Source organism: Mus caroli, chromosome 7 (assembly GCF_900094665.2).
Source record: "Mus caroli chromosome 7, CAROLI_EIJ_v1.1, whole genome shotgun sequence".
Taxonomy (NCBI): domain Eukaryota; kingdom Metazoa; phylum Chordata; class Mammalia; order Rodentia; family Muridae; genus Mus; species Mus caroli.
Genome location: NC_034576.1, coordinates 29,920,606 through 29,947,990, shown reverse-complemented (window position 1 = coordinate 29,947,990; position 27,385 = coordinate 29,920,606). Strand labels below are relative to the sequence as shown.

The window sequence follows — 27,385 nt, the reverse complement described above, 5'->3', positions numbered from 1 at the left end:
CTGGACAGCAAATGGGAGCAGGTTGAGAGTGATGGGTAGGCCAGTGAGGGTCATGTTAGTCTAGCAGGAGACTGGAGACAGATGTGGGCATAATGGCCAGGAAACCGAAGCCCTCAGGGCTTGAAGGGTTAGGGTTGGGAGTAGACAACGGGAAGGCGAATCCTAGGCCCAGTCTGGGAAGCTCCAGAAAGGAAGGGAGAGAGAGGTTACCAGGAAAGGGAGTGGCCAGAGGGAAGGGCATTGCTAGCAACTAGAGCCCTCAGGAGCCAGGGCTTTGCGGGGGAACCTCCGTAATTTGTAAGTACACAAGGGCACAGGCACCAGCAATAGAATCAGCAAGGACTCTGTGGATTGTGGCAACCACTGCTGGGTGTGGAAGTCTGGACCCCAGCGCCAGCTTTCAAGAGGCCCTGCAGACACTGCAGCCGTGAACGTCAATCCCTATGTGGTAGGTTTGTGGGAGGTCAAGGGTACTGGTAAACACTTCAGACTGTGCAGACAACATGGCCTGGCTTTATTACTGCCCAGTAGAACATGAGGGGTTTGTAACAGATCCCCCAGACAACCTTCTTGTCCAGATGGAGTCCTTGAGATGGACACACCTCCACAGGAACTGCCAACCGCTTAATTTAACCCCTCCCATCCTGGGAGCAGTTCCTGGGGTGCAACTGCTCCAAGAGGGTGTGGAACTATGGGGTGAGAGGGGTGAAGGATAGAGTCCCTCCAATGGAGTCACGGGCTGCAGAAGGGGGTACAATTCCAGAGGGCTGGGAATCGAGTACATCGATGTTTTGATGGACACCCATGAGTCCCAGCTGATAGTGGATGCAGAGATGATTATCCCTCTAATAGTAGAGTTCCTGGTCCCACCAGCCTGGAAGAGAGAAGAGAGACAAAACCGCATGCTGGGATGCACAAGCAAGAACTAGGTTACAAGCAGAAGGGCTTTGACTTAGAGGGCCAAAGGCTTGAAGTCCTATGTGAAGGGTCAGAGGTCAGAAAGCTCCTCTGAAGAACCATTCAGTCCCCACCCCACCCCCAGACCCCCCAGCCTCCACACTCACTCCCTGGGCAACAGCGAACTCCAAGTTTCCGGATCTCATCATAGACAAAGATGAGAAGGCCGAAGGGCATGGGGACCAGCCACCACTGGAACCTAAAGGGCAGGAGAAGGGAAGGCAGGGTCAAGGCTGTCCCCCAGGTCAGTGTGCTGCATCCCCCATCCCTTTGCTGGCTCCTCACAGCTCCTCACCGGATGGGCATGAAGTTGAAGATGTTAGGCATCCCTGGGCAGTAGCACAGGAAGCAGCCAATGCAGACCTGGAACACGATGGCAATCACCAGGATCTTGTTCCTGTGGGGGAGGGAGGCTCAGACAGGCTGGGGACAGAGACAAACCCACCATCTGGAATTGGACAACAGGAGGAACTTGGGGAGGTCAAATGTCACAGTAGGGGGAAGGTGCCAGACACATGACTCTGGAATGGCCATCCTTAGGAGCAGGAGCTGGGCCTCTTAGCCTCAGCCCCGGGGTTAAGATATGGAACAGCCCTGATGTCCAGCTAAGGCCATATTTGCATGGTTTGTAACCAGCTCATAACATGTGGTGCTGGCATTTGCTGTTGGGGAGCTGGTAGGATCTGGAACTGGGGACTAGGGAGCAGAGTTGGGCCAGCTGGGGACACCTGAAGAATCCCTGCTGGAAAACAGAGAGGCGCCGTGTCTTGCGGATGAGGACATCTGCAATCTGGCACATCTCAATGCTGATGAAGAACACGGTGTAACAGGTGTACTGCTGGTACAGGCGCTGACCAAATGTCTGCAGACAGGGAGGGGACAGAGGCAGCCTGAGCCTAGGTGAAGAGCCCCTGCCACCCATTGCACCCTGAGGTCCCTGAACCACATTGCACACTCCCTCTCAAATCACAGGCTGGGCTGCAGGACCCCAGCATTTAGAGGGGCTTAGGTAGCTGTGCCTGCACAGACTGGCTGTCTTAGTCAGGGTGGATATACAAACCATCACACTGACCGTGGGGTTTTCTCAGGAAAGAATTTCCTGAAGACCATTAGGAGCCAGGGAAGGGGAATTGGAGGATCTTCAGAGAAAAGTGATGGGGACCCAGGAGTAGCAGAGAAAGGGACACGGGCAACAGAGGATGCGTGTCCCACATGGGGGCGTGTATGCTGCTATGTATGCTGTTCCTTCAGCAACACTTGCACAAGTGCGTGCATGTGTGTGTGTGAGAGCACATGTGTCATGCATGCATGTGTAACTACGTAGTCCTGACTTGCCTAGAACTCAACTATATAAAGAACAGGATGGCCTGGAACTCACAGAGATCTACAACTCATCTTAATATCTGTAGGGGTCACCTGGGCTCCAGGTAGCCATTGTAACATTTCTCACCCATCCAGCAAAAGATCAGAGTGGCAGGTGTCAGACTCCCCAGGAGGCCCCACCCCAGAGTTTCTGACCACAGGCCTGAGAATTTGCATTTCAAATGAATTTTTAGATGGTGTAAATTTGGAACAGGTTGGGAAGAAAGGCAGAGGCAGGCCTTATAGCTTGTAGGACTCATATGCTTCAGGCTCTGCATTCTCGCTCTGTAGCCTGTTACTCTTCAACAAAAACTAAACACAGCTGGCCGCACTGCCCTTTAAGCCGTCAGTGAAACAGGTGCCACACACCAGAATTCTGTGTGAATGACATTACTAGGAAACTGGCAGAAGAAGGCCCTTTGAATCTGAGATGAACTGGTCTGTCAGGATAGCAAGAGAGTCACCTCTATCTGGAAGCCTCAGAAGCAGAAGATGAAGCCAAGAGTGGTGAGAAAAAGTCTCCCAGCAACTACTGAGGCAGGGTGGGAGTGCCTGACACTCTAGCTGAACTGTCAACAATGGTGCTTGTCGCTGAGTAGGAGGAAGTGGGAGCTCACCCATTCCTGGCCGTAGCTGTCTTGAAGATCTTGTAGATGGTGGTCCTCCCATTGTGGCCGCAGCCCTACACACAACAGAGGGAACCAGCCCTCCTGCGCCATGGCCGTGAAGTAGTCAGCAAAGCCAGCAAATGACTGAATGGCACCTGGGGAAGGTGAAACACAGGAGTGTAGGGACAGAGGTGGAGACAGATACACAAAACCAAGCACACACAGAGCACAGGGACACAGGACAGAAATACAAGAAAGACACAGACAAAGTGCATGCAGACAAGAACAGAGAGAATCCCAGAAGACCAAGACACTGACCGGGAAACAGCAAGGTCAGAGTTTTACACTCAGACTAGAGTTACACATGGATACTCAGGGACATGCAGCCGCCAAGCCCCAGAGCCCCACTGCAGGAGGGGACCCCAGTCTTGGTTCACAGGGCTTACCAATCTGGAAATAGGAATAAGCAGCCAGGGGTTCATTGACCAACCGGTCACGCTTAGGGTTCCGTGGGCGCAGGTGCATGATGTCACTCTCGGCCTTCTCATACGCCAGGGACACAGATGGAAACTAGCCAGGAGCAGAAGGAAGCAGGGCTGAGGGTAGTCTGGGCCACTGACTCCTTCACTCTGAAGCCAACCTCGCCCCCCACACACACCCCTACCTCTAGGTAAACACAAGAGGGAGGCCCTGCAGTGGCCACACACCCACACCGGCCCAACAACCTGGGCCACTTGACCCATGTGTGCAGGCTGTATGTCTGGGTCATATGTGTCCTAGTGTCCATCTCCCTACAAATGTCTGCCTTTCGTGTTTTGTTTAAGACACGGTCTCATGTACCTTAGGCTGGCCTTGAACTCCCAATCTCCCTACCTTCTTCCAAGTGCCTTTAGGGCTAGGATTACTGGTGCACATCACCACACTGGGCAAATGTCTGCTTTAACCCCACAAGCTTTGGCCCTTTGGCTGGCTCCCTCTTCTCCCTCTCCCCTTTATCATTCTTCCTCTTTCTCTGTATTTTTGTCCTCTGGTGCTTGTGGTATTCAAGTCTGGGGGGTTCTCTCTTTCCTGCTGTTATGCCTTTCATTTCCCTTCTCTCTCCCTTGCCCCTTACCCACCTTTCTTTCTGAGAGCTTTGACTCTGAACTCACTGTGTAGCCCAGGAGAACCTCTAACTCCATGGTCCTCCTGCCTCTGCTTCCCAAGTGCTAGAATCACAGGCACGTGCCATGACACCAAGCCTTACTCTATTTCTTTGACCAGGTCTCTTGATTCATACTCTCACTCTCTCTCTTCCCACAATGCGTGCGTGTGCTTGCATACGTGTGTGTGTGTGTGTGTGTGTGTGTGTGTGTGTATACACATTCACAAGCATGCCGCTCTGTCTCCTCCCCGCTCCTGTCTGTAATGAGTGAAGGGACAGTCACTGCTGGGTGGTGGCAGACTGGACTGATCAGGTGCACCAGCCCTAGGGAACAGGTTGCCTGAGCTCAGATCCCAGCTGGGACCACTAATTAGCTGAGGGACCTGGGACAAGCCACTCAGCTTGTTTGTGCCTCAGTCAGATGATCAGCAAGATGGGAGAATCCCAAGAAGACCTGTCCTGAGGGCAGTGATGGGGACATTAAGTAAATTAGCTGAGTTATTGTGGGCCCAGCTAAATCAGCACTGTGTGAATAGTTGAACACATGTTAAGAAGGGGCCCGTGTCTGCTGCCTTAGGGGCTGCATCTCAAGGGGGTCTGCTGTCTGTGTCTGCTGTGGGATATCTGTCTGTTACCGATTTGTAACTAGATACCCATGTCTGCAAACATCTTTATTTATTCTTGGGTTGTTTGTTTGTTTGTTTGTTTGAGCAGGTCTCACTATGTAGCCCAGGTTGGATGCAAACTTGAGATTCTCCTATCCCTGCCTCTCATGTGCTAAGATTACAGGCATGTGCCTAATTGATATCTGTTTGTCTGAGTGCCCATGAGTCTTCTGAGTCCATGGTTCTCTTCCTGTCTACCTACCTGCCAACCTCTGCGTCTATTTCTGGATGCCTATCGATCTAAAAATAATTATAGAGATCTTGGTCCTTTGTGTCCCTCCATGAGTGTGGAGGGCACAATGGGGTGGGGACCCAGGCATCAGACGGGAGACTCACGATATCTGTGCAGAGTTCTATGAAGAGAATGGTGATACACCCAAGGGGTAGGGGCACACTGACAGTGATATAGATAAGGTAGGGTGTCAGTTCTGGAATGTTCTTGGTCAGTGTATATGCAATGGATTTCTTCAGGTTGTCAAAGATCAGTCGGCCTGTGGGGGCAAAGCAGGTACCTCAGCCTCCTCCCAGCCAGTTTTCCCCAAACCCCCATGGCCTGTCCCCTCCCTAGCAGGGCACAGACCCTGCTCCACGCCTGTCACAATGGAAGCAAAGTTGTCATCCAGCAAGATCATGTCAGCAGCATTTTTAGCAGCATCCGAGCCAGCAATGCCCATGGCTACACCAATGTCAGCTTTCTTCAGGGCTGGGGAGTCATTCACACCATCCCCTGTTACAGCCACAATGGCACCCTGCAGGCAGTAGGTCAGACAAATCCATGGTTAGAAAGACAGCCCCCCAGGGTCAGCCCGGCCCATCTGCCACCCTCCTCAGCAGGGTCTCACCAGTCGCTGACAGCTCTCCACGATCACTAGCTTCTGCTGAGGACTGGTTCGAGCAAACACCATCTCAGGGTGGGTGCGTAGCGCTTCCACCAGCTCAGACGGATCCATGTCCTTCAGCTGCATACCATTGATCACGCAGGCCCGGGCGTCCCTACAGGAGGAAGAGGGTCTCGCTGGGGTCTCAGTCAGTGTGGGTTTCAGGGAGAACCTTAGGGAGGGCTGATGGGTGCTTACTTCCTATTAACCTGGTCCACAGGCATCCGGAGGCGGGCGGCGATGTCTTCCACTGTCTCGCTGCCCTCTGAGATGATACCCACGCTGGCTGCGATGGCCTTGGCTGTGATGGGATGGTCACCAGTCACCATGATCACCTGTGCAAAGGCCAGCACACCCTTCACCCCTTCAGATCAGAGCAATGTCCCCATTCTCCCTGGTAGCTGTCTGTTGACATAATCATTATTTGGCAAGCGTGACCATCTGCTGTGCCTAGGACAAAAGATGCAACTGTCCCAGTCTTTACACAGTTGATGTTCCAGTGTGGGAAGATAAAAGTATACAAGATAAGCAAGTGAACTAACTGTATAGCACATTAAAAGGAGGGAAATAAGCTGAGGGAGGGAAGCAGTGGCTTAACTGTGTACAAGAAAACCTCACTGAAGAGGTGTCATATGAGTTGAGACCTGAAGAGCTGGCCATGTGGAGACTTGTAGGAAGAACACTGCTGGCAGAAGGGATAGTCAGTCCTGAAGCAAGAATATGCCTGAGTTGCTAAAGATACAGTGCCCTAGAGATGGGTAAAAACCAGGTAGACAGCTTAGTGGCCTGCCCCATGCTGCTGTGGAGTTCCCTGGTCGAAATTGAGCAAGTAAGCCCAGACGTGGCCAATCAAAGTGTTCTATGCCCCAGCTACCAAAGCTGGTTTGGGGATGAAGATGTGACCCAATGGAGCAGGGCAGGTGGGAGTTTTAAATTAAAGTGGAGGCACATTGTCATTTGTGCGTGCTCAGACTGAAGCACTTCTTGAGATTGAAGCCAGGAGAGACAGAAAGAAAGCTCGGACATGAAAACAGCAACTCCCTCGCTACACTGTGCCCCTGCATACAGCTTAGACAGGAAGCATCCTTCCCCAGAAATTCTGTATCGTGAACCAGTGTAGTTCAATTCGTGACAGTTACAGGTGGTCTTCTGTCATCTGCTGTCCTCATACCCGGATGCCTGCCGTGCGGCATTTGAGCACAGCATCAGGAACGGTGGCCCGGGGAGGGTCAATCATGGATACAAGTCCAGCAAAGCAGAGGCCACTACTCGGAAAGTTCATGGCCTCCGCATCAAAGGCATAGCCAGGTGGGTAGTCCTTCTCATTCAGGTAGAGCTGGCAGAAACCTGACCAGAAAAACAGGGAAATGAGAGGAAGCTGGGCAGATAGTGGGCTAATGGGGGCCAGTCGGGTCAGGAATCGTGAAATAACCAGGTCCCTGGATGCCAGATCCCGAATCCATCCTCAGCTACCTTATGAGGTACATCCCCACTGGGCAGATAAGGAGACTGAGGTTTAGAGCCAGGCATGGCCTGTAATCTGAGTTCTTGGGAGGTAGAGGTAGGAGGATCAGGAACTCCAGGCCAACCTGAGCTACATTCTATTGTTGGGAGGAAGGAAGGAAGGAAGGAAGATGGCGTGAGGATGGAAGAATGGAGGGAGAAGGGTAGGGTGGAGGGAGGGAGGATGGAAGGAGGGAAGGAGGGAGGGAAAGATGGAGGGTGGAGGCAAGGAGGGAGGGAGGGAGGATAGAGGGAGGGAACAAGGTAGGCAGGCAAGCTCGGGGAGGAAACATTTCTTTCAAAGCTAAGAGAAAGGCAAAATTGAACAATGGGTCTTTGCCTCCCATAGTTTCCAGGGGTTCAGAAAGTTTGAGTGAAGGCATAAAGGAGGGTAATGGTAGCCCATTCCATGAATCCTGCACTTGGGCGGCAGAAACAGGCAGGTCTCTGGGTCATCCTGGTCTACAGAGTGAATTCTGGACAGCCGGATTGCATAGTAAAAATGGCTCAGAAAAATCAGGGCAAGGGTCTGGGGATTGTCCATCATGGAGACAGAGAATGTGAAAGATCGAAAGGTCAAGAGGACATAGGATAGTAAAATAAAGACAAGGGCCGGAAAAAGAGGGGACACAGGTCAGGACTGACACAGAAAGGAAAATCAAGAGGGGATGACCAGCCCCTGGGCCAGAGGTGAGAGAAGTTAGGATTAGCAATCACGACAGTCTTGCCTAGCACACACGAGGGCAAAAGGCCGTGAGCTCCATCCTCAGGACCACACGAAAACAGAAAAAACCCTGACCTTTTGGTCAGGTCCAGGCCAAGAAGTTTGGAGGGGTCCGTGCCCACCCTTCTTGACACACTGCCCAGTCCATGGCAGCTCTCACCAAGAACACGTTCGCCTAGGCCTCCCAGGCTGAGGTAGGCTGTCTGGAAGGCCTCACGCCATTGCTCGTCCAGAGGCAGCTCCTGGCCCTTGATGAGGATGGAGCTGCAACGCTCCAGCACGCGCTCAGGGGCGCCCTTCATCACCAGCAGGTGCCGGGAGTCGCGTGGATCCTCCAGGGTATGAATGGACAGCTGTAGGCGGAGGAAGAGGCGGAGCTACGGAGCTGGATCAAGCATGGAGGGTCGATCGGCGTGGTCACGTGTGACGGGAGTGGTTACGCGAGGGGCGGGGCCTGAGGGTGTAGGGTCCTGCCTAAAGCAGAGTTGGCTCTCGGCTCTGCCTAGGGGTTGTGAGTGGGTCTTGATTGGGTGGGAACTCGCATGTGGGCGTGCCTAGTCGTACGTGGGCGGGATTGTGAGAGGGATGGACCAAGAATTGAGGCTCCTCCTCAAGAGATAAACTGCCCACAGTGGGTGTGGCCCGTTATGGATGAGGTTCGGAGCGCCACACACCTGGAACTTGTTGGTGGAGTTGAAGGGGATTTCGCAAACTTTGGGGAAGCGGTCCCGGTAACCCATGGCGTTGCCCAACGTCAGCTCCGAAAACTTGAGCAGCGCAGTCTCTGACGCGTCTCCGATCACGATGCGCTGTGAGCAGGTACAGTGTGAGGATTGAAACCAGAGATTCCAGACATCACCCTCTGGAATGCCCGGGTCTCTTACCTTGGGCACCGGCACCGCGTCCTGGCCGGACTTGAAGGCAGCGCGGTTGCACAGGGTGAGCACGCGGCACAGCGCTCGCCATGTCTCCGACGACTGATCGAACGTTTGCCCTGGAGACCAGATGTCCAGGCTGGGACCTTGAGGGAATGGATCTCCCAAACCAGAGCTGAGCCCTTCCTACTGCATTCAGGCTGAGCCGGGTCCCCGTTCCAGGCATAGAGAGTATGGATAGTACACCATTTCCTTTTTATATCCCAAGACAGAGCTTTCTCCAAACATCATATAGAGAGCCACCTAAAGACCGGATTCCCTTCACAGACCTATCCCTCACAGGACCCAGGACCTGCTATTTCTTGCTAGTGGAAAGCATGTCTCAGGCTCCCCATCAGACCACCAAGTCCTTGCCCTTTTCCCTCCCACCACCACACCTGACTGGTCTTCTGTGGTGTCCGCCGTGTGGATATGGTTGTCAAACCATAGATGAGACACCGTCATGCGGTTCTGAGTGAGAGTTCCTGTCTTGTCTGAGCAGATGACTGATGTGGAACCTAGGGTCTCAACTGCTTCTAAGTTTTTAACCACGCAGTTTTTACTGGCCAACCTCTTTGCTGTCAGTGACAGGCAGACCTGCAGATAGATGGAGGGACACGGGCATGACCAGGCCCTGCCACCAGTCCCACATCTCCTTCCTGGACTACACCACCACACTTTCAATGCAGGAAGGACTCCTCTTACCAGAAAAAAAGACAAAAGAGACTTTGTTCTCTCCAAGCTGTTTGCAGCCCGTGCCTTCCCCAGTGTCCCCAGAGACTCCCTCTGAGGTTTCCCAGCTCACATCAACACAATGAAAATTAAAAAATGAACTTCTGAGCCTCACTCCTCTGGGTGGGTCTTGAGCTTGGGCTGACTTCCCACAGTAAGCTCGTCTTCCTTGGTCCAGGACCCTGTTTATTCACCCGTGAGCTCTGGTGTATGACACGGGGCCAGCCCAGAGCATCCTGATAAATGGTCACTGAATGGATGGATGATGTAGGGTGGGGGAAGGGAATGAATGGACAGGTAGTAGGGACATCTGGTGGGATGACTGAACAAGCAGCTCTCTGCTCCCTCCCTGCACCCCCCACCCCATCTCCCTTACTCACTGTGACAGTAGCCAGCAGACCTTCAGGCACATAGGCTACCACAATGGCCATGAAGAAGACCATGGCCCGAAGGAAGGTATAGCCAATACACATGGCCACCACAAAGAATGTGGCACCGAAGAGGATGGCCAGGCCAGCGATAATGTCCACAAAATGTTCAATCTCGATTGCAATCGGAGTCTTCTCGTTTTCCACACCCGAGGCCAACGAGGCGATGCGCCCGATGATGGTGCGATCACCAGTGCTCACCACCAAGCCCTGAGCTGTTCCTGTAGTGGCAACAAGGGGAGAGAGAGCTCAGGGTGAGGTGGGCAGCATCAGAAAGGTGCTCTGTGGTGGGGAGGCTTGTGGCACACATCACACAAAACAGAAAAGGAGCTATTTTGGAAAGTGTGGGGTCTGTGTGGCTTCAGGACAGGCTAATGATGCTTCACAGACCCTCCAGACACATGGTGGAGAAGAAGGCGATGTTGCGGGTCTCAAGGGGACTCTCGTGTGTACACTCGGGCGAGCGGGTCTGCGGTTCAGACTCTCCAGTGAGCGAGGAGTTGTCCACCTTGCAGCCCTGGGCTGACAGAATGCGGATGTCTGCTGGCACGCGGTCCCCGCCTTTCATCTCCACCAGGTCGCCCACCACAAGCTGATCCGCATTGATCTGGAACTTGTCCCCATCTCGGATCACTGTGGCTTGCTGTGGGTCAGGGGCAGGGATGATAGTAGAAGTTGCTTAGTGTCGTGGCGATATGGGGAAGTGAAAATTGTGAAGAACTGGAGCTTTTGCAGGGGACATGGAAGCCATCAATCAGGATAGAGTTGGGCTGATGGGACAGGGCCCCTACAGATGGCAGGAGCTGATGGCAGGAGATGGCTCAAGGTGTCTTGAAGATGGAATCTGAATAGAGGGGTAGCAGACTGAAGCGCTCACCTGGGGTACAAGATTCTTGAAGCTGGCGATGATATTTGTGCTCTTGAACTCCTGGTAGTAGCCAAAACAGCCAGTGACCACAACCACAGCAATGAGTGCCACTGCCAGGTACAGCTGCAGTGAGACACACCGGTTTTATGCATAGGAATTAGGAGCTCTACCTCCATCTCCCCCGTGGCCACCATTCTGCTTCAGAGTCTCCTGGAGTTCTTGGGGTCACCTCCAGAATGTCCTCAATCTACTGGGAAGCTTTATGTGCTTTTCCTGCAGCTCAAGCCCTGGCCCCCACGGTCTACAAATGCCCCATTCACTTGCCTTGCATCTTCTGTGTCTTGTGTCCACATTCCTAATCCCCCTGTCCCCATATAGTCTTTGTTCCGAATTTCTTTTTCTTTTCTTTTCTTTTTTTTGGGGGGGGGGGGTGTTTCGAGACAGGGTTTCTCTGTATAGCCCTGGCTGTCCTGGAACTCACTTTGTAGACCAGGCTGGTCTCAAACTCAGAAATCCGCCTGCCTCTGCCTCCCAAGGGCTTGGATTAAAGGCGTGCGCCACCACTGCCCGGCTGTTCCGAGTTTCTTGATCAACTGGCGCCTCCCCTAAATTTTGTCTTTGTGCCATGTTTCTTTGTGTTTCTATGCTCCATGTTTCATATTGTTTTTTTCTAATCCATATGCCCCCCCTGTGATAGAGCAGGACTAGTAGCTACATTGTAGGACTAGTAACTACATTGTAACTTTTTTTTCTTCTACCATCCTTTCAACCTCTAACACTAGATGGGAGAGCGAGAGAAAAAGATAGAGGGGAAAGAGAGCATCGTTATCATTAGACGACTTCCTGATGATTGGGGCACTGAGTTCCTTGGGGTAAGTTTGATCTTTGAGGTCAGGACATCTAGTTTCTTCTTATTGTTGTTTCTTGTTTGCATATTATTTAACAAACTGCAATGAACAGCATCCAATCCAACCAACAACCCACCACAACACTGCCTCTCAGGTCCAAGCATTTATATTATACACCCTCTGAAAAGTCCCCCGAATTCCAAACATCACACAACAACAACTGGGTTTAAAATGAAAACACATTCTTATAATATTTCTGCAACTTTAAAGAAACCAAAATTCTCACTTCACTGTGCCCTTGAACCCACTAGACCCTGTGTCATCTGAGCTGCTGTGTCTGCGCTGCAGATCTAGCATGCCATCATTGGTATCTCTATGTTCTCAAAAGCCAAGTGTGAGTACCTCTGACTACCAATGCCATGTCACTTGACCTAGGGTTTTTCAAACCCCTTTCTGATGTCACACATATCACCCATGTTCTCTGTCTGGCCCTGACACACATCAAATCCTCCGTACATCTCCATTCCCTCCATCAGCGCTTTTATATCTACTGGCTGTGTGCTGTGTCTGGTGTTAAGTGTCCCCTATGTGTGTCTCATGCCCTTGGTTTATCCTGTGTCCTCATTTCTTTCTCTTCTGGGATCCATAGCTTAGATCTTGCAGATTTGTTTCCTACCTACCCAAGAGTCACCCTCAGTGCCCCTTGTGACCTACGTCCTCAGGTCTATCCCATAGCACAATGTCACCCAATGTCATTTGTCTTCCAGGATCCAAGTCTCAGAACTGCATCTTTGTGTTTCTGTTCCCACATCCTACATCCCATCTGCTTAAGACCTGGGCTCAGTGTCCTCGTTCGCTGAGCTCCATGTGTCCCAGGCCTGCCCACAAGGCCCTCCAACTCACATTATCATCGGTGGTCAGGTCGCCCTCGCTGGCCTGGATGGCAAAGGCAATGAGGCAGATAGCAGCAGCCACCCACATGAGGCACTGCAGACCACCTGCCAGCTGACGGGCAAACTTCACGTACTCAGGAGTGCCCCGAGGTGGCCGAAGCGCATTGGGTCCATCCCTCAGCAGCAGCTCAGCTGCCAGGCTCGCCCTCAGGCCCTGGGAACAGGCAGGGGCTGTCATGGTGGAGGCTACAGGACCTTGCCCTCACCCATCTGCTTTGGTCTCCCTCGCCTTTCCTTTCTTTTTGCTCTCCTTCTCTCCCACCCCCTCCTCTCATCTTCTTCTCCTTTCTCTCTTTCCACTGTCTCCATCTTTCGCTTCCTTTCCCACTCTCTTTACCTCTCCTTCTATCTCTAACTTCTCTCCCTCTCTCCCTCCCTCTCCCCGTCCTCTGTTTCTCTGCATCGTCTCTTTGCTTTGCCATGTCTCCTTTCCTCTTTCTCCTCTATTGCTCCATCTATCCCCCCTCCCCCCACACCCATCACTCTCTGGTGATTCTCACACCTTTCTCTCTCCCTGTTCCTCTTTCCTGTCCATCATCCCCTCACTATACCCGCCCACTCCTAGCTCACCTTGGTGGCGCTGGTCTGATACTTCTGCTCCAGCTCAGACACTGACAGCTGGTGGTCGTTCTGGGGAATGATGGAACAAGCCACTCACTGCCTGGCTCTCACAGCCCCACCCTGCCCACTGTCTGGCTTCCAGACCCCACCTCAATCCTGCCCAGGCCCCCACCCCCATGCTCACAATCTCCATCTCCTTCTTCATGTTCTCCAGCTTCTCCTTCTTCTTGCCTCCCCCACCTCCAGCCTTCTTCTTGCTCATCTTGGCAGTCATGTCCCCACCAGGGCCAGACCCCAGTTCCACTGAGTACAGTTCATAATTCTCCTGGGGTTGGAATGGAACAAAAGAGATGTCAGCTGCCACTGGGACTTCTGCCCCCCACCCCCAGCCGCAAAATCCCCCAGATGCCACTCACTGCCTTCCCCATGGTGCCTGGTGCTCTGCCCTCCTTGGTCTACAGAGCCTACTTGGGTCTGGACCAGGCTTGATATACCCAGGTTGGGTGGGGGTGGAGCAGAACCAGCTGATTGCAGCTGATTATGAGGCTCCTTGGGGTAACCTTCAGGCTTGGACAGCTCAGACACTTTTTACCGAGCTGTTCCAACCTGTCCAAACCCCATTGCCACCTGTCACTCAGACAGGAACCCCTGGGCTCTAACAGCCACATATCAACAAGAAAAGAAGCAAACACGGAGCTTTCAATTCTTGCTGGCAATGTGCCAAGGGGCTCTCATACATTCACTCACTGAACCTTCCAGAAACCCTCTGAGGCGAGGAGTCCTCATTACAGGTGGGGAAATCGAAGCTCATTGCTTTCTCCACCCTAGTCTAGGACAGGGTAGAGTCAGGACCAGACAGATCACCTGCACACAGCGTCCTCTTGTGAGCCCTAAAGTATGGGTGCCATCACCTATGACATCATAGCATATCTACCGTTCCCACCATGCAGAGACAGGAAAGTAAGGCTTGTGGGGATTCCACAGGATCCTACTGGCATGATTAACCACTAGCTGCTTGTCCACAGCTCCCAACCTGTCCCCTATCCCTATCCCAATCTGCTCAGATAAACAGAGGTGCACGTTGGGGACAGGCTGTACCTAAGGGCTCTCGCCTGAGCTGGGTGCCGGGTGCCAGGGCGTGTAAGAGACCCCTCCATGATCCCAGGCAGGGATCCCTTGAGGCAGCAGTGGGGAAACGGTAGGACTTTGATATGGTTTTTACACTGGCCTCCCATAGTGGGCATATCTCCAAGGGCATGTGTAGGTGCAATTGATAAGATAATCACCTTAGTAACGTCCTCCTTGGGAGCAGGTCACCTAGGGAAGTAAAGGGTAGGCAGCCTGAGCTCCCCAACACTCAGCTGAGGATTCCAACCCCACTCCTGGAACCCCAAGAAGAGACAGGCACAGTGACAGCCACTGCAATGAAACCCCAGTAACACAGACACAGTGAAACCCAGGAACACAGATACAATGAAACCCCAGGAACACAGATACAATGAAACCCCAGGAACACAGATACAGTGAAATCCCAGGAACACAGATAAACCTCATCTGAGCATGCAAAAGTTTATGTGATTCCTCAACTCCCAAGCTTTCACCTCCCCATGACCCCACATGAGCCTCCCTGACTCAGTCCCTGAGCAGGATCCTTCAATAAGTTCTATGCTTTGTGCAGACTGATGTCCTCCATGCCCTGAGACCTTGGCATAGGCAACACCATTTGTCTGGGTCCCTTTCCCAGAGATCTGTATGGCACTTTCTCATCTCCTTCCAGTCTCCTGCAAATGTCGCCTTCTCTGAGAGTACTCCCTGAAGTCCTGCAGCACCACTGCATTCCCCTAACCACACTTCCTGTTCCAATCTGGCATTGTATTTTATTCATTTGGTCATCTGACTCCATGTGGAGGAAAGCTGGGACTTGGTTGCCTTTGGTAACCGGGGACTTGGTTGCCTTTGGTAACCGACACACCGTCACTGAGTATGGACAGGCTTTGGCTCAATGATGGGTGTGAGCGCCAATTCACAAGCCTGGGGCGCCAGGCAGGCGCTCTGGAAGTCCTATCCTTTGGGAATGTCTTGGATGCAACTCGGTATCTTCAAACCCCAACCCCAGCCATCCAGCCTCTGCCCGCAACGTGCTCAGGGCCTGGGGAAGCTGTGGGAGGTGAGGGGTTGTGTCCGCAAGCAAAGTCACAGATTGGGAGACCAACACTATCAGTGGCAACAGATGGCTGACTAAAGATACTTTGGGGACCTCTGCTAACATAAAGTGGCCCCCTTTGGCCTCTACCTCAGTGGCTTTCTCTTCTCTCTCAAGACTTAGTGTTATTATGCTATTGTAACTTTTTGACAGTCTCAAGTTTTTATTCAGTGGGTCTCTGTGTCTAGAAGAAGGTGTTGGGACTCTTGGTGGTGAAGCGTGGCTTGTGCTGGCGCTGCAACACATGGTGGGACAGTGGGAATTTGATCTTGGAGTGGAACTGCTTGACAGCTGGCTGATGGCATTTGCCAATTGCAATCTCTTCCACCTTCATGAACTGGATGGAGTGGGCATGGGCATGGTGTCGGGCACCCATATCTAGGTAGCACTGTGTGACTGCACCAGCAGTGGTCAGGTTCTGGTACTCCCGGTACATGTTGTGTGTGCCACTGCAGGAGTCATAGCACAGCCAGATTCCAAAGTTCTTCACATGCACGGGTGACTTCTCAAACACCTTCCCGCAGTACACAGTCTCTCCAAATGACTTCTTCATCTTCTTCAGCTGCAACACAAAGTACCAGAAGTGGGACTTGGCCACCACATGGTTGGGTGCAAAGATTCGCATAAGGTACACTGGTGGTGTGTGGCATGTTGGGGTTGGCAAGCAGCATTCCACCACCTTGCACTCCCGAAGTGTGCCTGAGGCCTTCATGACATTGCATGCTCATTCAACGCCAATCACAAAAGGAAGCTATTGTAAATTTTAATATGATTAGCTAATTTAACATTGATCAATGTTTAAATATTTCAGACCTGTATGTTACAGAAACAGTAAAATGAGCATTCAACTTGCCCTTCATCCAATTTAGCAACTTGGCACATTTGCTCTACTTAAATAGACCAATGGAGAGAGAGAGAGAGAGAGAGAGAGAGAGCAGGGGAAAGAGGGAGAGAAATAGAGAGATCCAAATTGTTTTTGTTTTTGTTTTTTTGAGGCAGGGTTTCTCTGTGTAGCCCTGGCTGTCCTGGAACTCGCTTTGTAGACCAGGCTGGCCTCGAACTCAGAAATCTGCCTGCCTCTGCCTCCCGAGTGCTGGGATTAAAGGCGTGCGCCACCACGCCCGGCAGGGCAAAGCCTTCTTGAATGGCAGGTGTTCAGGATGCAGCCCCTACAGTGGGCAGCACTGCATGTCTCACTGAGCCTAAGGCACACTGACTTGTTTGAGAACAGTGGTCAGAATTGAATATATTATTCTAACCCCTAAAAAAGAAGGGTCAGAGGAGAGATAACTAAATAGAAAGAGACTATTAAGCAGATTATATGTAAACCTGACAGAGTTTTCTGTATTTATACCTATCTAAGGACTGATAAAACTCAGACTCCTGCTGCTTTCTTCCTTATACTGTTTTCTACTTCAGGATTGAGGACCTCTGCTTTTCAAGTGTTCACTTCAGGGCTGAGGATGGCATTTACTGGTAAAGCCTTGCCTAGAATCCCCCAGTGAGGAGCTGAAGGCATGACTCAGTGGCAAAGCCCCTGCCTAGAGTGCCCCAGTGAGGGGCTGGGGGCGTGGCTCAGTGGTAGAGCCTTGCCTAGAATCCCCCAGTGAGGGGCTGGGGGCGTGGCTCAGTGGTAGAGCCCTTACCTAGAATCCCCCAGTGAGGGGCTGGGGGTGTGGCTCAGTGGTAGAGCCCCTGCCTAAAATCCCCCAGTGAGGGGCTGGGGGTATGGCTCAGTGGTTGAGCCTCTGCCTAGAATCTCCCAGTGAGGGGCTGGGGGCGTGGCTCAGTGGTAGAGCCCCTGCCTAGAATCCCCCAGTGAGGGGCTGGGGGCGTGGCTCAGTGGTAGAGCCCCTGCCTAGAATCCCCCAGTGAGGGCTGGGGGCGTGGCTCAGTGGTTGAGCCCCTGTCTAGAATCCCCCAGTGAGGGGCTGGAGTGCGTGGTTCAATGCCAAGTATTTGCAATGCTCTGGATTTCATTCTTGATAACACAGTAACACACACACATGCACACACACACACACACACACACACCAACATACTGGAGAGATGACTCAGTGGTTAAGAGCACATACTGCTCTTGCAGAGGGCTCAAGTTCCCAGCACCCATATTGGCCAGTTCACAGCCACCTGTAACTCCAACTGCAGAGGACCCAACACACTCTTCTGGCCTCTTTGGGTAACTATACACATGTAGGGTATACATGTGTGTATAGTCATGTGTGCATATATACAAACAGATCAATAAATAAAACATAAATCTTTTATATAACTAACAAAATGATCATTCCAAGACCATTCTTGACCTAAGGTGGATCAAAGACTTCCCTCAACTTCCGCACCACAGCCCATATTAATATTCTGTCTGTCTATCTGTCTGTCTGATTATCTCACTCCCCCTTTCATTATCTTCTCCTTCCTCATTTTTGCTTTCTCCATCCTGATCCCAACTGTTAAGTTTGAATCTGAAATCTACCCTTTGTTGAATACTTGTGTGCTGTATGTTTGGTCCTTAGTTGCTGGCACTGTTTGAAGACGTTCAACAAATGTCAGGAGGCCTAGCAGAGGAGGTAGGTAACTTGTGGTATGTCTCTGAAGGTTATGGCTGCCTCCAGGTCTCTTCCTCACAGGTTCTTTCTGCTTCTGTCCCAAAGTCAGCAGCCCCCTCCTCACCCCCACCACACACCCTACCTCACCCCACCTCCATGACATTCTGCCCAGCCTATGGGGCCAAGCGGCTAAGACTGCGTCCTCTGACCCATGAGTCAAAATAAATCTTTCTGTAGCTTCTTTCTGTCATGTATCTGGTCACAGCAACACGAAAGTAACATTCCAAGCCTTGCCTTTCTCCACCTCAGCCCCGAGCTGATTCATTCCCACTTTGTGCTCCCATGGAAGACAGGATCCAGATATCTCAGTATGCACTGTGTGTTCTGCATTGCTGGGCTGGCCCCAGGGAATGTTTGCTAAGTGTGTGTACCACACAGTAACCTTGACTTTCAGTGTGTGTTTGAGACACTGATAAGATAGTGGGGCCAGCGGTGCCCTTCACTCCCTACTGTAACAGACACAGGAAGTTGAGGCAGACACAGGCAGGCAAGGACCTTACATTTTATTCCTTTTCAGGATGGTCGTAGGCATAGGTAGGTGGTGGGTGAAAGAACAGAGGGCAAGGTTTGCCCCCCAAGCTTGCTAATCTGTCAGTCAAGGTCCCTGAATCCTGTTCCTGTCCTACCTTCAACCAGATTGGAAAGGTCCTGGGCCGTGCCTTCCACTTCCTTAGATAACTGCTGGGCTGCCCTTGCTTTAGAGTCTCAAGGTCATTACATGTAGCTCAGTCTTGTGTTACTTTGTGGGTTCTCTTCTTTCCTTCTGCTTTCTACACCCTAGACATCTTCTTTCCACCCTTTCCACCCTTTCAACCCCCTACCGCTAGATAAGAGAGAAAAGGACACTGGAAAAGGGGTGACGTTATCATTAGACTACTTCCTGCTGATTAGGGGCATTGGTTCTTTGGGATATCTTGTTCGCCATCAGGATATCTAATTTCTTCTTGTTGTCTCTTTACATAGACAATATGACAAACTGCAACCAACCAGCAACCCACGACTCTCTGGGGCCCTAGCATCTTTATGCCTTCTGAAAAGTCCCTAGAATTCCAAACATCACACGATCACAAAAACTATCTGCTGCTGGCAAAATCACAGCCCTGCTAGAGCACAAGGCAAGACGTAGCCAGCCTCTCTGGACAGCCTGAAGCAGCGCCATAGCCCACACCCGGGAGTGAAAGGAAACCAGAGTCCCATGATGCTTCTGTGCAACCAGAGGGGGCATGTGAATGTCAGAGTCAGAATACCGCATGCTCCGAGCCCTACTCTGGCTTCACCTCTCCAGCCCAAAGCCGAGTCCTCACACAGTACCCAAGACCCAGGGACATGGCCCTTTTGCCCCTGCCTCTAGGTCTCCTCTTCCTATTCTACAACCACCTCAGTCTTCCAGATGCTGTTCCCACACAGAACACTAGCTGTGCCTCACAGTTGCCATGGAAGCAGGAAAAGGCCCCCTATTCCCTGTCATTGTTTATTTAAAGGTCCTGGTACCCTCAGGTACCATCTTTACAAAATACAGATTCTGCTAGGGGAACGTGCCTGTAACCCCTACACAAGGGAGGCTGAAGCAGGAAGGTCTTGAGTTCAAGTCTAACCTGGGCTACTTAGTAACACAATCTCAAAAATAAAATTGAAGTTAGGTGTAGCAGCTAACGCCTTTAATTCCAGCACTCTGGAGGCAGGCAGATCTAAGTTCAAGGCCAGCCTGGTCTATAACAGTGAGTTCCAGGATAGCCAGAGTTACATAGTGAGACTCTGTCTCAAAAACAAAAAAAAATTAAAAATTGAGTTTTGTGTTTGTTTTTCCATTAATTAATTCATTCATTCATTCATGTGTATGTTTGTATGCACGACACAGCACAGGTGTGGAGGAGGTCAGAGGACATCTTGTGGAATGTGATTCTCTCTTCCCATACTGTAGGTTCCAGGAATCAAACTCAGGCCATCAATCTTGACCACAGCACCTTGACCCACTGAGCCAACTTGTTAGCCCATGTTTATCTTAAATAATGTATTGTGGTTTGAATCTGGGATGTCCTCCCACAGGTCCATATTTTGAACACTTGGCCCTCAGCTTGTAGCATTGTCTTGAAGACCGTGGAGCGTTTAGGAAATGGAGTTTGGCCAAGAGAAGTGGGAGACTTGGGTGTCTTAGTTAAGGTTTTACTGCTGCAGACAGACACTTCACCCAAGGCAAGACTTATAAAGGACAACAGTTAATTGGGGGCTGGCTTACAGAGTCAGAGGTTCAGTCCATCATCATCAAGGTGGGAACATGGCCGTATCCAGGCAGGCATGGTGCAGAAGGAGCTGAGAGTTCTACATCATCTGAAGGCTGCTAATGGAAGACTGACTTCCAGGCAGCTAGGATGAGGGCCTTAAAGCCCACATCCACAGTGACACACCTACTCCAATAAGGCCACACCTTTTAATCATGCCATACCCTGAGCCCAGCATATACAAGCTGCCATGTTGGGGCGGAACTATGAAGGGTGTGCCTGGTCCAGGCTTATGCTCTGTTTCCTAGTTTGGGCTGAATGGGCCAACTGCTGCCTCCTACGTCCACTGCTGTGGGCAGAGCTGTGCCTGCCTCTGCAGCCTGGAATCTCTCAAAAACTCAGAAATACACCCTTCCAACCCTTTCCAACCCTTCCTCCCATAAATTGCTCTGTCAGACAGTGTGTTGGGTTGATGTGATAGTGAAACCATGAACTGGGCTGCTCCGTGTGTGGATGCATCTGAAGTCCAGGTAAATTCAGAAGAGAGAATAGCCTGAGGTATCTGGGGAGTCCAGAGATGCCATGGCCTCCTCCGATGGGGAAGCAGATTTCTCAGGGCCAGGGCTGTCTTGGGAGCTGAGTGAAGAATGGAGAGAGATGATCGAGGCAGAAGGAAAAAAAAAAGTTTGAGTCATGAAGAATAGGGGTGGGAAGGGGATCTGGAACAGCTTGAGAGCTTGGGAGTGGAGCAGAAGGGGAGAAGGCCAGAAGGCTAGTGTAGGGACTCTGATACTCATAACAAGTACATGTTCCTAGAGACCAGGGAACCACAGGTACATGCCAAGGGAAGTGGTCCTTTCTGTAGGCAGACACCCATTTCCCAGGTTCCTGAAGAATGCCACCACCAATCCTTCTAGAGTCACTGTCGTCTGGGGTTTGGGACCTAACACACAGGATATAATTGATTTTAAAATGTGAGTTTCTTGGCAATGGTTCAGAGGGTACGAGTGCTTGCTGCTCCTTCAGAGGACCCAGGTTCAGTTCCCAGCGTGCACATAATAGCTCACAACCATCTGTAACCCCCGAGTTTCAGGAGATCCAGAGCGTTCTTCAGGCCTCCATTGGTACCAGGCACATACATCATGACACACACATTTGCAGACAAAATACTCACACTCATAAAATTAAAATAAATTAATCTTTCTGTATATTTTATTATTGATTTACTGCTGGGCTGAGGGTGCAGCTTAGTTGCTGGAGTGTTTGTGGAGCATGCATGAAGCCCTGGGTTCAGTTCCCAGCACCACATGACCCAGGTATGGTGGTACACACCTGTAGCCCAAGCTACACACACACACACACACACCTCATAAGAGTTTTTACATTTAATGTAACTCAATAATAATTCTTTATTTATTTCATTTTTAAATCTGTATGTGTCTGAGTGGGAATGTGCATGTATGAGAGCAGGTGCCCATGGAGTCCGGGACAGAGTGTCAGATCCCCTGCAGCTGGAGCTACAGGCTATTGTGAGTGACTTGGCATGAGTACTGGGACTGAAGAACTCTCTACAAGAGCACCAGTGTTCTTAAACACTGAGCCATCTCAAAGTCCAAGGTTTCCATGTCTTTATCCTTCCAGAATAAACTAGGCTCCCTCTGGATTTACAGCTTTGCAGATGGTGTTCAACTTTCTTCCACATTTTCTTTTGAGGGGGAAGGTGGGTGTCCAAGACAGGGTTACTCTATGTAGCCCTGGCTGTCCTGGAACTCTCTATAGACCAGGATGGCTTTGAACTCAGAGACCTGCCTGCCTCTGCCTCCCCAGTGCTGGGATTAAAGCCGTGCATCACCACCGCCCTGGCTCTTCTACATTTTCTTTTCCTTTCTTTTAGACAAGGTCTCAAACTGGCCACAAACTCTATGTAGCCAAGGATGACCTGGAACCTCTGGGTCTCCACCCTACATCCCCAGAGTCCTGGGATTACAGGGTGGGCCACCACATCCAGTTTCTGGGTGCTACTGATGGAGTCCAGAGATGCCTGGACCCTAGGCATGCACTGTAGCTATGGAGCTCCATCCCCACACCCAGATATTTATGGCTCTGTCTTCTTCAGGACACAGGTCAGCTATTAGTTGCCCATCAGGGCTTCCCAGAGCCACTCTGATCTCCTGGTTTCATTATTTTTCATAACTACCTCTGTCGAGAGCCACTATTTAGCATGGTAGCTCCCAACCACAAAGGACAAGCTAAATAGTCTTTTAACAGAAGTAAAACCAAAGCTTGACCTCTTACATTGCACAAGGTCCCGCACATTTGGCTAGTCATTCCCACACCAGACAGAACAGACAGAACTCCTGTCACTGAAGAGTCATTAGGGTGACATCAAACATGCCGGTGACTTTGTATTTCATTCTTTCTCAGTGTCTTCTCAATGTCACATAAGGCTGTTTGGTTTGTTTTGTTTCCTTTGCTTTCAAGACAGGATCTCATAGGTAGCTTTGACTGGTCTGAAGTTTGCCACATAGACCAGGCTGGCCCAGCCTATCAGAGATCTGCCTGTTTCAGCCTCTTGAGTGCTGGGATTAAAGACACACACCACCATGTCTTGTTTGAAAAACAAAAATCCCAGGCATTTGATTTTACCACTAAAGACTCAGGAGTCAGATGCTGGGGTGGAAACCTGCGCGCTCAAAGAGGCAGGGAAAGCACCCAGCTGACCTTCCTACTCCCAGAAGGAAAAAGTTCTCTTTCTCCACGCCATCTTAAATCTCCTTCAACTGAAAGACCCTCCTTTCTCTTAGGTTCACCCCCTGCTGGCTGGTTGCTTGCTCTCCCTCTTGAACTCAGGGTTGACTTTATTTAGCTCTTGGATTAAAGGGGTTAAATGGCTGTGTGCTAGGGCTGGGCCACACCACAACTACTTGATTACAATCTTGAGGTTAGCAATGTGATCAAATATTCTGCAGCAACCATGGCCAGCTATGGCTTTTTGTTTTTGTTGTTTGCAGAGCTGAGAACTGATCTCAGAGCCTTGCACAGGCTCAGCAAGTGCCTAATTACTGAACTAAATCCCCAACCCCATAGAGGAAAGAGGTGGTTGTTGTTGTTGTTGTTGTTGTTGTTATGTTACTTTAGGGTTTTGCTTGTTTTTGAGGAAATGTCTATAATTCGAGCTGATCTCAAACACATGATCCTCCTGCCTCAGCCTCCTGAGTACTGGCATTGCATTATACTTATTTAGGTTTTCTGAGATAGAGTCTAATGATATAACCCAGGCTGGCCTAAAACTCATCATCCTCCTGTCTCAGGCACCCAAACACTGGGATTACAGACATGCACTACTGTGGTAATGACCCTCTCGGGCTCGTATATTTGAAAACTTGGTCCCCAACTGGCACCATTTGGGAAGCTGTGGAACCCTTAGGAGGTGGAGCCCCGCTGGAGGAAGCATGACCCTGAGAGCTTATTCTCATTATCTCTTCTTTGCCCCATTCCCTTCCCTCTCCTTCCCCACCCACCCCTACTCCCACTTCATGCATATGGATAAAAATAGAACCTTTGCTTCCTGCTCTTCCTATACCACACTTTCCCTGTCATGATAGACTCTTAAGGCTGAAACAATTTTTTTATTCCTTAAGTTACTTCTGGTCATTGAGTTGATTGCAGCAAAAAAGATGCTAAACCAGCCACCATGCCTGTCTTCCCTTCACATTAACCAGTAAAGAGCCGTACCCCATCCATCTGAGACTGAGACTGTTGTCAGTAGAAGTTCGTTCACCCTCTGAAGGGGCCCCAGGGCACCTGGGAAAGTGGAGCCTTCCTTGAGACCCGGAGCCCGGGTGCTCACACCTGCAGCAGGTGAACGGAAGCATGCAAAGCCCGAAAACTTTATTGCTCTTAACATTGTTGCCCAACTGAGGGTTCCCTCCGCACAGGCAGCTGCTGATGTCCAAGATCAGAGGCTCCAAGAATGATTGGAACTCCCTGAATGAGGTGAGCCTTCAGGAGGGTGTCATACCCTCTGTTTCAAAGACTAATTAATTTAATAGAGCTGGCCATCAAAATGCATCCCACAAGGATGCTGGAGACACCGAAGCCCAAGGCCAGCGTGGAGTTCCTCTGGGCTCGCCTCCAATCCCCAACAGAGTTGGCTTCCCGGGTCTGTGGAGGTGAAGGCAAACAGGCAAGATGGTTCCCAGAAGGAAAAAGGTGAGGAGAGGGGCATCCCTGGAGAATCCGATATCAGGACTGGAGGGCGAGGAAGAAGTAACCAGGAGGGACATAGGATGAGAGAGTGGAGTCGAGGACCCAGGAGTCGAGGGAAGCAGAAGGGGCACACAGCCAGATGGTGAGAAGGGAGGGAGATGCCCCTGTGGGACATGAAGAGGCTGCTGAGGGAGAAGGCCAGAAGCCGGATGGTACCAACCTTAAGGGAGAACAGCAGGGCTGGAATCGCCAGCACGATGCAGAAGCAGAAGGCTGTGATGGACAGACAGAGGTAATCCTTCGCTGGGGCAGGCAAGGCAATCAGCATGACTGTCTCTGACCTGGGTAATCTCTGATAAGCCGGTTGCCCTGATGCGATCTGGGCTTCCAGGTTCTTGATTTTGGTCCCAGCAGCCATGGATCTTGGCCTAAGGAGGAGGTTCTGAGTGAATAAAAGCTGTACACAGAGGGTAAAGGGGGGGGGGATCTGAGCTCCCAAGAAAAGAGGGCCAGAGCAGGCGTGGTGGCCTGGTGGTCTGTCAATCCCATATGCCCAGCGGAATGAGTAAGGAGGGTTGGAAGTTCAAGACCCACCTGGACTACAAAATGTGTTGAAGGGCAGCCTGAGCCACTTTGTAAGAAGACCCTGCCTCAAAGAAAAGAAATTAAAATTAAAAAGAGGCTGAAGATTTCTCCCAGTGGTAAAACATGGCTATGAGTAGCCATATGTTCATGAGTAGCTGAGAATGTGACTCTGGCAGTAGCAAGAAGGGGCTGGGGGGTGTGAGCAACACCATTAGAACCCTTGCCTAAAATCCACCAATGAGGGCCTGGAGGTGTGGCTCAGAGGTACCTGCCAAGCCAAATGAAGTATAAAACACAGAAGATGCCATCCTAAGCCAGGGATAGGGCACCATCTGGAGTCCACCACACCTTCATGATCCTATGGACTAGTTTTGCTGGCCCCATACTCCTTAGAATCCTCTCCCTGACTTTCTCAATTACTTTTCCTTCTTTTAAATCCTCTCTCTCTCTCTCTCTCTCTCTCTCTCTCTCACACACACACACACACACACACACACACACACACACACACACACTTTCCTCCCTCATTGTCCATAAGTAATCATTACCAACTCAAGGTCTGTAGGTCTTCTCTTCACTCCTCAGTCCCTGAGATGGCCTTGGCAATCTGAGTCACTGGGCGTGGTCTCGCTAGCGCCCCCCACTTCATTATGATTGGCCACTGTCTAGTGGGTGTGCCTCCAGTGCTTAAATCTGATTGGTTCAATGTCTATAAGGGGCATTATCCAGCCACACCTTTTTTTTTTTTCATGCTCTTGAGTTCGGATGCTTTGAGCCAGGAGCCTGGCTTACAGCTGATGGCCCTTTTTGTTACCCTCCCACCCAGCACATGAACTAACTAACTCACTGTTCAGTGTATGGGTCTCACTCCCAGGCTGAACATGAGCTATTAGAACAGTGTGGCTGATCACATCATGGTAACATCCGGAGATGTATGCCCAGGCTGGACCGTCAGGGTCACACAGTGAGTCAGGCCAACAAGACCCTGGCTCTCCCAGAGTTCACAGTTCATGAAGGAGAGAAAGGAAAAAAAAAATCAAATGAACTAATAAAATGAACTGTGAGCCAAATATGTTATGGTTTGAATTTTAAATGCTCCCCTCCCCCAGCTCGAATTTTGAGCACTTGGTCCCTGGGTTTGTGGTGCTTTGTGAAGGTCGTGGGACCTGGCAAGCAGAAGTAAGTCTCTAGAGGCGGACCTTTGAAGGTCATTCTCCAGCTTTAGTTTACAATTATAACTTCTGCTTTCTGTCTGTGGCCTTGTGAAGAGCAGCTGATGCTGGCCCTGCTGGTGTTAATTCTGCCAGTTGTGAGGCACTGAACAGTAGTTTTTCCCAACTAAAGGATTCACTCCTGGAAGGAACCAGGGCTCTTGAGTTTTGGGAGGCAAATAGAAGCTCACATGCCTGAGAGAACCAAAACTTGGAAGACTCTTGAGGGCCCTTCCCCAGCAGTCAAAGAGTAAACAACTCTAGGGGGAGGTAAGCCTCAGCCCTTACTAGGTCCCCTGATAATCTCAGTGGGAATTAAAACCAGGCCAGGTTGGAGGCGTCTCACCAAGACTGAAGTTGAAACAAGTTTATCACAAGCAATCAGACTTTTTATACCCTTATCAGAAACAATATGATGCCAGTTGCCAGGAGGAATACAATTGTAGTTGTCAATGACGTCAGCAAGCCATACAGGGTACACAAGATTCATATCCAAGACTAATTGTTATGCCAAACTTCTGTAACAGGGCCCCAGACCTTAGCACAACTGACTCCATGATGGAAGTACCACAGGCAACACCACCTGTCGAAGCCCATCTTACCGGGGAGGTCTCTAAACATGCTAACCTTGCTTTTTGGCTTCTGCAGTTCTATACTAGCTAACTGTTCTTGTTAACTGTAATGTATCAACCCAGAACATGGTTTTTGTGTTTAAAAGCTCAACCTGAGAAAGGCTTGGGGCTATCCTGGGATCCCAAGCACCCAGGGTAGTTGCTAGGCAACTAAGGAAGATTTTTCTATGGGCTGAAACGCATGTGTGAGCAGTCTTCTCTAGTGAACACCCCACAATACGTCTACATGATTCACCAACTTCTAGGGAATGCAGATATACACAGGGGCCTAAAGGTTCCACTGCCTGAGGGAATGAATGCCTAGGTTCCTCAGGAACTGAAAGGCACACGCACAGTTCCTCAGGAGTCATGGACTCTAACCTAAAACCTGTGACGAGGGCCTCTCAAGGCAGCTAGACCTGGCCAGCACCACGATTCCCTGAAGGAGGAGACACTGCTGAAACTGCAGAGAGATGTCCTGAGCTGCTGAGCTCTGTAAGTGGTGCCAAGAGCTCCTGGTAGTTAGATGGGTTCTTCCTTACGCAGCTCCCTTGGAGTCCTTCGGGCTCCTGGTAACCCTCCCCTCACACTCC

The 27,385-nt window shown here is 50.8% G+C and overlaps 2 protein-coding genes across 6 annotated transcripts; both read right to left on the bottom strand.

Annotated features, from left to right (window-relative positions):
• Positions 1-420: 420 nt before the first annotated feature.
• On the bottom strand, positions 421-13,615 carry Atp4a (ATPase H+/K+ transporting subunit alpha). The gene is made up of 22 exons (XM_021166579.2): positions 13,562-13,615; positions 13,330-13,470; positions 13,155-13,214; positions 12,535-12,738; positions 10,793-10,906; positions 10,306-10,558; positions 9,868-10,136; positions 9,154-9,352; positions 8,726-8,835; positions 8,516-8,650; positions 8,002-8,194; positions 6,786-6,961; positions 5,813-5,949; positions 5,579-5,729; positions 5,317-5,485; positions 5,073-5,227; positions 3,374-3,497; positions 2,937-3,082; positions 1,686-1,819; positions 1,253-1,354; positions 1,065-1,156; positions 421-874 (listed from the first exon to the last, which is right to left on the bottom strand). The coding sequence occupies exons 1-22, from the start codon at positions 13,571-13,573 to the stop codon at positions 846-848; spliced, it is 3,105 nt and encodes a 1,034-aa protein (XP_021022238.1). The 5' UTR covers positions 13,574-13,615; the 3' UTR covers positions 421-845.
• A 1,876-nt stretch (positions 13,616-15,491) lies between these two features.
• Positions 15,492-25,579, bottom strand: LOC110297716 (60S ribosomal protein L18a-like). Of its 5 annotated transcripts, none has more exons than XM_021166657.1 (4): positions 25,519-25,579; positions 24,980-25,031; positions 24,606-24,813; positions 15,492-15,910 (listed from the first exon to the last, which is right to left on the bottom strand). In XM_021166657.1, the coding sequence occupies exons 3-4, from the start codon at positions 24,801-24,803 to the stop codon at positions 15,533-15,535; spliced, it is 576 nt and encodes a 191-aa protein (XP_021022316.1). In that variant the 5' UTR covers positions 24,804-24,813; positions 24,980-25,031; positions 25,519-25,579; the 3' UTR covers positions 15,492-15,532. The 5 variants fall into 5 exon arrangements, 4 of the variants coding, with proteins under 4 accessions (XP_021022316.1, XP_021022317.1, XP_021022318.1 ...); XM_021166658.1 differs by having other exon boundaries at positions 24,980-25,035; positions 25,519-25,568; XM_021166660.1 differs by lacking the exon at positions 15,492-15,910 and adding an exon at positions 24,055-24,340.
• Between the last annotated feature and the right edge of the window lie 1,806 nt (positions 25,580-27,385).